General features: G+C 42.2%; 1 protein-coding gene across 1 annotated transcript; it reads right to left on the reverse strand.

The window, feature by feature from the left end:
• Nucleotides 1-379: 379 nt before the first annotated feature.
• LOC146499880 (toll-like receptor 1) lies at nucleotides 380-5503 on the reverse strand. Its single transcript, XM_085138441.1, has 2 exons — nucleotides 5339-5503; nucleotides 380-5084 (listed from the first exon to the last, which is right to left on the reverse strand). Exons 1-2 carry the CDS (start codon nucleotides 5350-5352, stop codon nucleotides 2621-2623), a joined length of 2478 nt encoding a protein of 825 aa, XP_084994567.1. The 5' UTR covers nucleotides 5353-5503; the 3' UTR covers nucleotides 380-2620.
• Between the last annotated feature and the right edge of the window lie 8293 nt (nucleotides 5504-13796).

The raw sequence follows: 13796 nt of genomic DNA on the forward strand, positions 1-13796 counted from the left end.
AGAGACTGGACGTTTATATGATGGTGTTCCTGCAGGCAGTGCTGCCACCAAGTGGTCCAAATGAGCAAATGTCCACAAAGAAATGTAAAAAGAATTATGAATTGAGTTTTATTAGTTTCATGGCAGTGCTCTGTCTGTCATGGTCCTGGGTTGTTGACCCAGTGTTTTGAGTTTATTGTTGTTATTATTATTGTTATTATTATTATTATTATTAGTGTTTGGGGGTTTTGGATGCTGGGCTTCTGGGTTGGTGCTCCCTCTGTTGGTCCCTGGTGTTACTGTTCCCCTGTCTCGTCAGGCTAATCAGGTCCAGCTGTGTTTTCCACCTGTGTGTAATCTCCCTGTGTTTCTCTGTAGCTGTGTCCCAATTCAGTGTCTGCCCTGTCTCTGTTCCCTCTGTTGCAGTGCCTGCATGTGAGTCTGTTGCTGTGTCCCATTTCGGGGTCTGCACGCTTGAAGTACGCATTTTAAGTGCGGTTACGTCACCGCCACGCGACGACGGCTGTCCCAATTCGAAGTGTACTTCAAATGCATACTCCAAATGCGCCGTCGATTTCCCCAAATATCAAGCGTGGTCCGGTGCACGCTTCGTGGTCCCATATATCCCACAATTCATAGCGCGGCGGTGGGTGTGGATAATTTTGCCGCAAAATACGGCAGAAGGGAGCGGCCAAGAGTGAACTGTCAAAGGTAAGTACTGAATATGACGTCACTTATTCATGTGCGAATGTTTAATAATGAAGAACATTAAAACATTACTATTGGCCACATGTCGGCAAAGTTATGTGACATTAGTGACGTTTGTACTTACAGCGTTAACTTAGTTGTAAAGCCTTATATATATATATATATATATCATAATAATCTGACAATACTATAATATTGGCCATATTATATTTACATTACCACAGTGAGATGATTTTAGTCTCATGAACAACATTAACTAATTATTATTTACTAGCTAATCTTAAATGACTGTTCAGCACAGAAATGAAGCCCTTGAATCATGTTTTACAGTCCTGTGGTCTCAGCCTCAGATACTCAACTAATCAAAGTGATGTCATGACAAAAATGATTGACCAACAAAACATTTTTCTCCTTCATTTCTGTCACACAAAGCTGTATGAGACGTTTCTCGCGGTTAGTATCATGGTTGCTAGGCAACCTGAACAGCGCGACGAAGGCTAGACCGTCCCATTTCACAAGCCTCTCACTTCCGCACTTCTCATACTTATAGTACGCACCGTACATAGTGCGCGTACTTCAAGCGTGCAGACCCTGAAATGGGACACAGCTTGTGTGTATTTAAGTCGCGTCCTCTGTCTTTGTAGTTGCTGGTCCGTCTGTGTATCCGCCATGTCTCACCCGTGAGTTCTCCCTGCTGTCCATCGTCATTCTCCTCTGCTCGTTCTCGTTCTTGTTCAGGTTCGTGCTGTGTAGTTTAGTTGTTTCCAGTCTGGTTTAGTTCATGCTCCATTTGCTGTTTGTCTATATTTATTTCGTATTTAATAAACCACCTTCACACCTTCACAAGTGCCTGCGTTTGTATCCTCCTTTATTATTTCCACACGGCTCACTCTACTCGCCGTGACAAAGATAAAATGATAATCTACTGATGACAGTTTCTATAAAACACCTAGTTCAGTGGTTCTTAACCTTGTTGGAGGTACCGAACCCCACCAGTTTCATATGCGCATTCACTGAACCCCTCTTTAGTGAAAAATAAAATGTGATTTTTTTCAAATTCAAGACATAGATATGTTTTTTTACTGGTGCACAAAATGAGCCGTGCATGTCACAGCGGAGGCTCTGCTGAACCCCTAAAATCCGACTCACCGAACCCCTAGGGTTCGATCGAACTCAGGTTAAGAACCACTAACCTAGTTAGTGACACATAACAGCATAACCTAGCATTATATAACCAATCAAAAAGTGGAAAGAACATATATTTATTCACACGGACAACATTCAGTCTTCTAAAGTCATTGTGGTTACAGTCGTCTCTGCAGTTTGTACAACGATGAGTAACGACTGCCAACATAAACTGAGAGCATGACTCAGAAATAGTCATTTCTTTTTCACTCACTGTGCTTTTATACGCCTCTCTGCATTTAATCATTAGTAATTATTAATCTCTGCCTCTCTTTCACACTGCGTCTTTGTCTTCCTCTCCTAACCCAGATATTTGCCCCTCCCAGAGCCTGTTTTTCCTTCCCACTGTCACCAATTGTTGGGGTTTTCTTTGTATTATTGTAGTGTCTCTACTTTAGAATACAAACCATCTTGAGATGACTGTGATTTGGTGCTTTATGGACAAATACGTCACCTGTGCTGTGCAGCATCATCATTCCTTGCTGTGTGTTGCAAAGTGTCATTAAAAACAGTAGATGGAGACACAAAGACACATCAGAACAGACACCACATTTCTCTGCATGCAAAATACAAATGATCATCGAAATACTGAAATATTTCAGATGTAATATTGACCAGTTATTGATTATGTTTATAATGGTTTGTTTTCATTTTTTTATTGACAAAAACCATTTTTTATCATCAACCCAAACCTGTTTCATTGTGCGCATCAGTATGTGCACATGTCATGCTTGAATAAAATTGTGACTTACATTTGGTGTGCAACCAGAGGTACTGTATCTGAAATGGCCAGTGCAATGTCTTTCAGAACAACAGATTTGTCTGCAATATGCAGCGTGGATTTCAGGCTTGCCCAGAAAGTCTGCTGCTTCCTGTCATCTTTCGGCCACTCGAGGTATGTCTGCTGCCTCAGCAAACTCCTGAGTCTCAAATACTTCTTAGGAAGAGAGTCTGTTGGAATGGGCTCCAATAATATGAAGACCAGCGAGTCCCGATGGACGCTGATGGCTCGGTGCTGAGCGAAGAAGAGCTCGTAGTTGCACCATTCGCTTTGCACGAAGTGTTTGGAGAGGACAAACAGCGTCTTGTAGCTGGACTCAACACAGTTGATGATGTTGTCTATGATCCACTCTCCAGGGACAAAGTCTCTCTCGTGGACACATAGGGAAAATCCAGCACCTTCCAAAGTGGGAACCAGGTGGGCGTCCACCCAGTCAGAATCTTGATTACTGTAGGAAATGAACGCATGATAACTAAATGATGCGTTGTTCAAAATATTGGAACGGTTCTTGCCTCTCCTTTTCATCCGGATCCAGACCCACAACATCTTTGTATACCACGCTCCATCACATTTATGAAAAACCAGACCTACGGCTGCAGATATAACTATCAGCACGGGCAGCGCAACTGCAGCTTGAAGCCACATCTCACACGACAGCTCACTGGGTTTGTACTCCGACAAAGGCAGACCTGCAAATGACAGTGGTGTGTTACATGTATAATCTAAGGGCCAGTCCATTAACAAGGACTTGTTGAAAGCAGTGATGAACCAATAGGAGTCACACGAGCAGACAAACGGATTGCCTCCAGCTTTGAGTTTCTGAAGCCTGGGAAGCCCTGCCAAGACCTCTCTCGATATAGATGTGATAGCATTCTGGTCTATGTGAAGACTGAGCAGAGCTGGGACACTGAGATCTGCCGGGATAACCTGGATGCTGTTGGAGCTAAGAGTAAGATGTGTCAGCTTGGAAAATCGAGTCAGATCCTTTTGCGTTATGGACGTTATTCCTGTCTTTGACAAGTCGATCTTCTCAAAGTCTGATGACAGATATGCAAAGACACTGTTGCCCAGGTTGTTGTTTCCAAGGCGAAGCTCAGTCAGCTGAGCAGGCCAATAGCAGTCCCCATCCAAGTGGATGGAGTTGAAACTGAGATCCAGAGACTCCAGTGAGTTCATCTGATGTGTCTTCTGAGAGATAAAGGAAAGACTGCTGAAGCGGTTCCTGCTTAAAGACAGCTTCCGCAGTTTGGGAAAAACAGAGCTGCGTGAACACGGAGTCCACCAGAAGCCCGACTCTGACAGCAGGTTATCTGACAGGTCAAGAATCTGCAGTGATGGCAGGGCAGTCATGACTCTGCAGGGTAAAATATTCATTCCAGTCCCAGAGAACTTTAAATAGGTCAGTCTGGAGGCGGCCTCAAAGCTCATGTTTATCGTGGGATACCTGTATTGATAATGATTCACACCATTAAAGATAACTGAGGAAAGATTGATTGTGTGATTAATGGGCGGTAAATGAAAGCCATCTGGTGTGTCCTCGTTGTAAGTGATGTTGACAAATGAGAGCTGGTGGAGAGGGGAACGCCACACGTTCTTCATGAACACCACCATAAAGGTGCTGTTTATCCAGGTGTTTTCTAAGGTGACGTTCTGAATAAAAGGCATTGTTCTCAGGTTCTTAAAGGGGTCGTCGCTCACATTGCAGCTGTCTGGAAATAGAGAGATGAATCGCAACATTTTTGCTTGTGTCACATTCAAGTCCACAAGGAGGTTCTCAAACATCCCAAAGGTCCCACAAAAAGATGCAAAGAGGGACAGTTTTTTGAGAGACTTGACTTTTGCAAGAGAACCAGGTTCATACTTTTGCCAGTGAGTTCCTGCTCCCAAAGCCAGATGCTGAACAGAAACATTCATCAGGGCATCAAAGTCACCGTAGCTCACTGACAGAGCAGCTGTGCTACCCAGAGACAGGAAGTCCAGCTGTGTGAAGTTCTGAAAGGATGCCGGTAATTCATAGCTGGTGTACCGGTTGTTGGCCAGATCGAGAATTTTCAGCTGTTTCAAGGAAATGTCAGGGATGAAAGCTAAGTCGTTGTTAGATATGTTGAGAATTTTGAGTGCTGGTGTGTGGGTGAACACTGTGGCTGAAATCTCCCGAAGTCCACAGTGAGCTGCGTTCAAAAAACAAAGCTGGGACAGTCCAGAAAACTCAGTTCCTTCCAGCGTTTGGATGACGTTGTAGGAGATGTCCAAATACTGGGTTTCGTTGGAAAGACTTGGAACACTGGTGATGTTTAGATGTGAGAGGTCTTTGACGCCTCGCATTGATGTGACGCAGAGTTTGAATCCTTCGTTGTTTTCCCTGATAGCTGTGCAGTCCGGTCTCGTTAGGGACACGATGATGGTCCCAATCAACACAGCCACAGATGTGCTGAAAACATGAATAAGAGAAGTCATTCAAAGACACGACCGTTTACTGTGCAGGAATATCTTAGCACAACTATGTTTCCAAAAAATAGCACCGCCTGAATGCACACCATTTAAAGTTTACAGTAAAGTATAATAATAAAATATTTTGATATGATTCCAGCATCAAACAGAGAATTTGACTGATCTGAAAATCATCGTATTCAGTTTCAAAGCTGTACAATAAAATAGAAAATAGATGTAGAAATGAACATTTACCTTTGTGGAGACATAACTTCAGCTTCGACTGTGACAAACTCAGGTCTGAGCGGTGTGAGGACTTTTATCCCGCTCTTAAAAGAAACCGTTCCTCTTTCTCTCTGGTTCCTTTCCGTGACTTTCCACTGAGAAAGCAAATGTTATATTTAAAGCTTACACAACTGACAGGAGGAAAAAGGATTTCCTCACAGGGTCTTTCCAATACTAGGCAAAAGTCTCAATAATTTCATTTCCTCATACTTTGCTAGGAAAATGAAAAATGGGTGCAACAGTTGATTACAACATGTCCAACCATATATGGAAGCACAGTTTAAAAGGCAAAAACAGACTTTTTACAGTTCTTATGAACTTGACATTATTGGATATATTTAAAGTCATATTTGACTCCCTTTATTCTTCAACACAGCCTGAAATCTTTTGAGCAAAACCTTTTGTAATTTCTTTGAGAACAGTTCTCCTTCTTCTGAAAGGACACGTCTAAGCTCTTCTTTAGATGCTGGATGCATTTTGTTGCATATCCTACACCGCTTACATACTTTTGAGCTCTGGACTCTGTCCTTGGTTAGTTCCATTGTGTGGTTTCCTCTACAGCTCTGATTCTGATCTTTGTCACGTTGAAAGAAGAAGCTGTTGCCAACCAATGGTTTACAGACAGTATTGTGCAGTCGGTCAAACTTCTCTGCATCTACATTTCCTCACATTTTGAGAAAATACCCAACACTGCTGTCTGAAAAGCACTGTGCTGTACAAACAGCCATAGACACTCTTGACTACCTCCGTACATACGTTACAGTCTAAGGAGCTTGGAGAGGAAGTGACTGGACTTCTTTAAGATGTTTTAACTCTTCACTTCTTCCCTTTTTTTCTATTTCTTATGGACACAGTTTTTAAATGCTGCAGATATTTTTAAAGCCCTCCACTTCTTCTTTAGACGTTTGTCCTGTTTCCCCAGTTTATTAACAGCACACTGCGCACCACACGAGATCTACCAAGTTTTTGGCCAACAGCACTTTGAGAATCGCCTTGTTGGTGCAAAAATGCTATTTTATACTCGTCAGCAACAGACTGCTTTCCTTTATGATAAAGCAGATAGTTGCAGTGGGTCAGGTGACCCTGGATCCTCCCTCAGCTACGCGACGATAGACCGAGGTACTCGTTTGATGCTCTGAGTGTTTCTCTTTCACTCACCATACGTTTAAACCACTCTGCAATTAATCGTTACCTATAATTTTCTGTCCTTCTTCTACGAGTATGCAGAGTGAAACAGGCACTGTACCAGTCAGCTGTGGTGACGTCTTAGCCTATCCTTTGCTCATGAGCTCAGCTGGGCTCCCGCCCTTGGCCCACGCACCTGCCGTGAATCTACCTGTTTACCTGGACTTCTGGGCTATTTAAGCCAAGCCCTCAGCTTAAATAGCTGTACTGACAGAGTAACTAACTAATAGTACTGCTATTTAAGCTGAGGGCTCAGCTTAAATAGCAGTACTATTAGTTAGTTACTCTGTCAGTACTCTCCAATCCTGTTTCTCGTGTGATTTCTCTGTTTATGCTAACTGCAGTTCTCCTGTGCATAGGTTCTCGGACTCATCCATAATCCTGATCTGTTTCCCTGCGTGGCGTGGAGTGAGAGTGAACGAGCGCAGCATGTTTTGGACTTTCTCCCCTTTTCCCTTGGACCATTGAATATCAGCCCTGTACACTTTATATACTTTCACGTGGTGTTTTGTAAATAAACTTGTGATTGCTATTCTAGTTCAGCTGGTCTGTGTCTGAGTCTGTTTTCTCCTGCGTGACACAAACAAGTTGGCCACTCGAAGCTTCACCGTATAATCACATATACTTACATTGTCCACTGTGGACATATGATTAAGTGTTTAATATGAGATCTTTGTGAATTAAGATGTGCTGCTCTCATGGAGACACAACACAGGAAGCCTGAGACGACGTTTTCAAGATGCTGCGTTTTCCCTGAAGGAAAAAAGCAGCGTCTTCAAATGTATTTGTTTTCGAGAGCGTTTTGAAAACGCTCTCGAAAACAAATACATTTGAAGACGGTGCGTTTGCGTCGCAGTGTGGACAGCGAAAACGGAGACTTTCGAAAAACGATGACATATTTTAGTCATGTGATGCAGTCATGTGACCAATTAACCAAAGATAGCAGAGGGCATTATACAGCTGTTGTTTTGTTTGCTCTCAGTTTTTACAGCCCAGTTAAAGATTAATATCAGTCTGTAGATGCTTCTCACTCGCTTTTGCAACTTTGTACTTTTGTTTTACTCGCAGCAACAACTCCACCTCATTGTTAGTCCATTTAAAAAACTCGGTGCTTTTCCTCGACATTTTGCCGGAAAGTAAATAAACAGCAGACAGAAATGAGGCAGGCTGAATCTTCATGCGTTTCACGCATGTGCGGGACTGGAACGTCAGCGTTTTCGGCTGTTTCATTTTGTCGCCTGTCCCGTTTGGATCTTTTGTCATCAGAATTATTGTCTAAAGGCAAAGAAAGATGCCCAACAGATTTACTTTACCAAGTGGACCATCCCGGCCTTGCTGTCCATTTGATTGACCTTTGTTTTTATTGTTTATTTTATTTTATTTTCAGTTGTTACGTACGGGACAGACATGACTGGGAAAAGGGAGAAAGAAAGAGAGGGCGGGAAAGAAAAACAGCGGGGAAGAGGAACGGTAATAAAGGGCACAAAACAAAAAATGGTAAATGGTCTGTATTTGTAAAGCACTTTACTTGGTCCTAAGGACCCCAAAGCGCTTTACACTACAGTCAGCCACACATTCACACACTGGTGATGGCAGCTACATTGTAGCCACAGCCACCCTGGGGCGCACTGACAGAGGCGAGGCTGCCGGACACTGGCGCCACCGGGCCCTCTGACCACCACTGGTAGGTAACAGGTGAAGTGTCTTGCCCAAGGACACAACGACCGAGACTGTCCAAGCCGGGGCTCAAACCGGCAACCTTCCGATTACAAGACGAACTCCCAACTCTTGAGTCATGATCGCGATCGGTGGGGGAGGTCATAGTGTTTTATCATACATCTGTGTGAGGGTTCTGTTTTCTTGGTTAGTAAGCTTTCTGCTTTTATGACTCTTTTGTGGGCAGGAAGTCAAACACAAACACACACTCTCGCACATGCATACACACACATACACACATAGTGCCTTATCTTTTGTGAACATAGGGGGTTTTACAATGGGAGGTGCTTGTGTGTACTGTAACTGTTTACAATGAAAGGCGGCAAGCGGAGGCCTGAGTCGAGGTCGTCTGTGGTTGGATTCAGAGTGCTTTCCTGAGACACCGAGCGGGCTTCCCTTGCTAGCAAGTAAAAACCAGTTAAAGATGTTCGTCTGGTTTCTTTGCTTGTCGTTAACGGGAATAAGTCTCTAAACCAGCGGGGCCTGTGGAAGCGCAGACCCAACACTGGGATTTATAATTAAATGAAAGGTTTTTAAGCAAATCTGAGACCAGAGGTTTTGGTCTAAGTTAACGGATAAATCTGCTTCCCATTTTGCAATAGGAAGTGATATTGATTCATCTGTTTTAGAAAGCATTCTGTATATTTTGGAAAGTAATTTTGGGGTTTTAAGAGTAAGAAATTGAACCACACTTGGTGGTGTTTGTAGTTCAACTTGACCCGGTTTAAATTTCTTTTTTATTATGGATTTAAGTTGTTGATATTCTAAAAATCTTTTCTTGTTGATCCCATATTGTGTAACTAGTCTGTCAAATGAAATAAATTCTGTTCCTTCTAGTATATGTTCTAAGTATTTGATTCATTTACCACTCCAATCTGAAAAGTTTATCATATTATTGTTTTGTAATATGTCAGGGTTGTTCCAGATAGGTGTACGTTTGCATTGGATTAATGAAGACTCCGTCAATTTTAGAAACTCCCACCATGCTGTCAGAGAAGAGCTGATGCTGACACTTTTGAAGCATTCATGTTGTTGGATGTTTGAGCTGATAAATAGTCTGAAATCTCTAGATTATTGCAAAGTGCTTGTTCTACATCTAGCCAAGGTTCATCTAAGAAGGTATGTTTTAGCCATCCTGAGCAATTAATCGGAGGGACTGTAGATTTTGACCAGTTAATTGAGTAATCTGATATTCTTGCAAAAGAGTTTATCAATGCAATGACCCCAGAGAGATTGGTTTGTGAGTTTTGGAGAAAGAGTAACACAGCATCCACATAAAGGCTGATTTTATGTTCCACGTTCTTGCATTTTATGCAAACAGTGAAGGGTGACGTTTCGGCCGTTTCAGTGTGGACGCACAACTCTGTGAAAACGCAGAGTGTTTTCAGACGTTAACACTGTTTTCAAATCTATCCGGGCCGGTGTGGACGTAGTCGAAGAGAGAGACGGAGGAAAGACCAGCTGCCGACTGCTCTGTTTACTCTGTTTTATCTTTAGATCTGCATTGTTGGGCTGAGATGTGTTTACAGTGCACTGGGCGACCGTGGCTCAGGGGGTTGGGAAGCGCATCTGCAACCGGAAGGTTGCCGGATCCCTGGGCTCTCTGTCCTGGTCGTTGTGTCCTTGGGCAAGACACTTTACTGCCTACCTACCTACTACCTACTGGTGTTGGCCAGAGGGGCCGATGGTGCGATATGGCAGCCTCGCCTCTGTCAGTCTGTCCCAGGGCAGCTGTGGCTACAACTGTAGCTGCCTCCACCAGTGTGTGAATGTGAGAGTGAATGAATAGTGGTATTGTAAAGCGCTTTGGGTGCCTTGAAAAGCGCTATATAAATGCAATCCATTATTATTATTATTAAAAATCCCTCTGAGTACATTTTCACTGGACTATGGTGCAGATTTGACTGACTGTTCATAGAAACAGCTGAGAATAACAGAGCAACAATAAAGTTTTCAGACACGTGCTGCTTCACCTTTGTCATCATACTGCACACCACGTGAGCTCAGCTTCTTATCTGTTATAAAAATAATAAAAATATATGTTATAAGTAATTTATAGTGTTTTAAAATTCAACCTGTAATTCTGGGAAATATGATGATTTTTATCCCCCCTCCCCCTCCCCTCCCCTCCCCCAAACACTCAGTGTGTCCTTGGGTAACCGTGTGTGGGAGTTTCCACTGTCACTTCCTTAAATTAGGATAAATGTGATGGCGAGCCACACATGTTAAAATCCACAGCTCACCATTTGTTGTTTCACTTTAGTTTAAGTTTAATTATTAAATGTGTGTGTGCGCCACACCTTACAGTGTTTACACGGTGCACACACACATTAGCTCTTTTGTGTTGCATTGGTTCAGCTTTCTTTGTTGACCTCGGGCTTCGCTTCTCCTTCCTGGTTGGCAAACGTGTGGTTTTGGCCTGAAGTGCTGCTGACAGCCTCTTTGGACTGAACCACATGCTTCGCTGCCTCGGGGGTGTTTGGTTATATCGCATCCATTTATTTCCTCCTTGTGTGTCATTTGGTTTTGCTAAGCCAGTATTTAAGTTCCCTCATGTGTCAGCAGGTCAGTCGTGTTTGTTTGAGGTTTTCTTAGATGTTATCTTGAGTTTGGTTTATTGAGTCGACCTCTTTTATTGGTCTGCCAGTTTAAGTTTTTGGCTTCGTTAATAATCTTTCATATTTTTGTATTAAACACCTGTGTACTCCGTACTGTTCGGATCCTGACAATTAAGAAGTCATTTTGTCCATAATTATTAGACACAACGACACATTTTGCATTTACGTGAGCAGTGTTTTAGTCCTGCGTATCACCTCCACATATCAAATCGAGGCGATGACTGTTTTGATTTGACTCTATAAAAATAAACTGAGCCAAATCCTTAATTTGCCCTATGAAGTGGTTTGTAGCCAAATGCATGCAGACTCGTGCTGTTTCCATCGACCTCAGCTGTATTTTGTGTTTTCTACATTATCAAATGCTCTCAAACCACCAAAAAAGTTAATGATTGTATTGGTGGTGTGGACATTTCAAAGATTTCTATTTTTATGATTGTTATGATTTTTTAGATTTGTCTAGTTGGAGAAGAGGAAAATCTCTTCTTCAGTAATGTTGTTTACACTGACGCACCGTGGTTGGGTTTAGTTTTCCTCTTATGGCGGTCTCGCAAATGAAGCTGCTGCGCAGTTTTAAAGCTGAAACCTGATGCAGGCTGTTGTGTTTTTGCAGCGACCTGCAGAGGTTTGGTGTTGGCTGAAACAAATATATTGTAAATATAAATATATATATTCTTCTCTACAGTGACAGAAGTGGGATTATCAGAAACACTGCATAATAACACAACTAAAAATGACACTTTTCTTAGCCTTGCAACCTTACAAAACATTACCCAGAAACTTACGAACAGCACATTAATGGTAACTGTACACTTTCAAAACACTTCTTCTCTAATTCCAAGAATGAAAGTAGAGAAAAGGGAAATGAAGAATAAAGTTTCACAGGGTAAGAATGTCCTTAAAAGAATGAACGAATCTGATTCTTGTAACTGGGTGATGCTTTACCACTTACTCCGTTCATTGCAGGGCTCTGGACTAACTTTTTGCTACGGTTGCACTGGCGCACCAAAATCTTTCAACCACATCGCTTAACACCGCAGTTTTACATGTGCACTTTTCTGTGGGGAGAATTGCTGTCCATAAAGACAATATTGATGTGTAAATGATTAACTAACAATCTTGTGCTTAAAGTGCTTTGGCACTCTTTGGTAATATTGTGGGTAATGTTAAACTTCAGCCTCTGACGACCTGCTTGCTGCTGCCTGCACCTGAAAGGCAGCGGTAGAGGGGACACTTGGGCAGTTATCACTGCATACAGTGTGTTTCCTGGATACACTGCTGCTTTTTCAGCGTTCAAAGGTTGATGGCTCCATGTCAGAGCTGGCTATGAATTTCAGATGGATCAGGCCTTAACTTAACAAAAAAGTTATTCATCTTTTCATCTTTTCTCATCACCCACAGCTACATCCACCTCTGTCGGGCCCAGGCTGCTCACCAGGGCTGGGTATCATCACTGATTTCTATAATCCATTCGATTCTGATTCACGAGGTCCCGATTCGATTAAATTTAAATCAGAAATATTTTAATTCTGATCATTTATCAGTAGTGACACTAGACTTTATCAGAGATGTGAACATCACAGCTGATGCCTTTGTGTGAAAGTAACTGAGAATAAAACACAGAAAAACATGAAGGAGATTTTCCTGGTCTGGCTTTTTATAGCAGATAAGCTTAAAAATATTCTGCAATTTTGCATCATTTTAAAAAGTGTAAATTTCTTCAGTATTGAACAGCAGAAATTAGGCTTTCCTGTCCGAGGACATTTAAGTATATATTAAAAACAACAACAATGGTAGACTGATGGGTAATAAGCAAATGAATAATACAGAAAACAGAGATTTGAGATGTGAAACTGTTCTTGAAGTACAGAGAGAGAGAGAGAGAGAGAGCTGTGCATGAAGTGTGATCTTTATCGTGGTGGAAGCAAAAAAGCGTCTGGATCTCTTGGAAAGAAGTCCAGACGCTCCTTAGACCAGGATGACCTGGATGACTGAGAACCTTCACAGACAAAAATGCAAAAGTCATGACGACGTTTATCAAATGTGAAGCTAGTTTGCTGCTGGTTCAGTGAATTTTGGTTGGAGAGACAAAACCTGCTGCTCAGAAGCACAAAAAAATGTAAAGACAGCGCGGACCCGACGCATCAGAATCAGCGAGCTGTCGGCTTTCAGCCCCGGCGGCGTGTCCGTGTACGGCCGTCGTGAGAAAGCCGAGAAAGAGAAAGCTGATTCTGATGCGTCGGGTCAGCGCTGTGTGTTTACGTCTTTGAGCAGAATCTGTGTTCCTGCTTCATTTACCGTTTGTTGAAATAGTTTGTGAGCTTTAACCTGAGATTCTGGCGTTTCTGGCCAAATACATTTATGTTTAAAAGTCAGGATTTAATGAATCATATGGCTTCATTCAAGCTCCTCACCTCTCTATCTGCACTTTCAACTGGACCACAGCCAATCAGAGACCATCTTCGATTGGTTCAGACCACGATCTGCTGTTGACCACATGGAGACTTTCAGAGTTGCATACTTCTTTTGTTTTTACTACACTCAAACATTTGGTCGCACCATTGAAAAATTTGGTGGCATTTGTGACCAAATTGGTCGCACTCTAGAGCCCTGCTATGTGATGAGTTCACACACTTTCAGTTGTCTGGCAAAACTAACACAAATCAGCAAAATAAATTTCTCTTTATTAAAACACAATGAAGACAGAATCAGAATATGAGGAGAGTGATGTTTATTATCCTTTAATACTGTCACGGTGTGCTGGACGTGCTGTGTTAACATCTAAATGATTTACATCTATGTCCAAGTTTAAAAAAGACCACGACAACATAAAGAAATCTGAACTTGTGTTCTTCAGCTTTTTTTTTTCAGTGAAGCTAATTGTGACCAAAACGTGAGCATTTGGATCATGA

This window comes from Neolamprologus multifasciatus, chromosome 17, assembly GCF_963576455.1.
Source record: "Neolamprologus multifasciatus chromosome 17, fNeoMul1.2, whole genome shotgun sequence".
NCBI classification, from domain to species: domain Eukaryota; kingdom Metazoa; phylum Chordata; class Actinopteri; order Cichliformes; family Cichlidae; genus Neolamprologus; species Neolamprologus multifasciatus.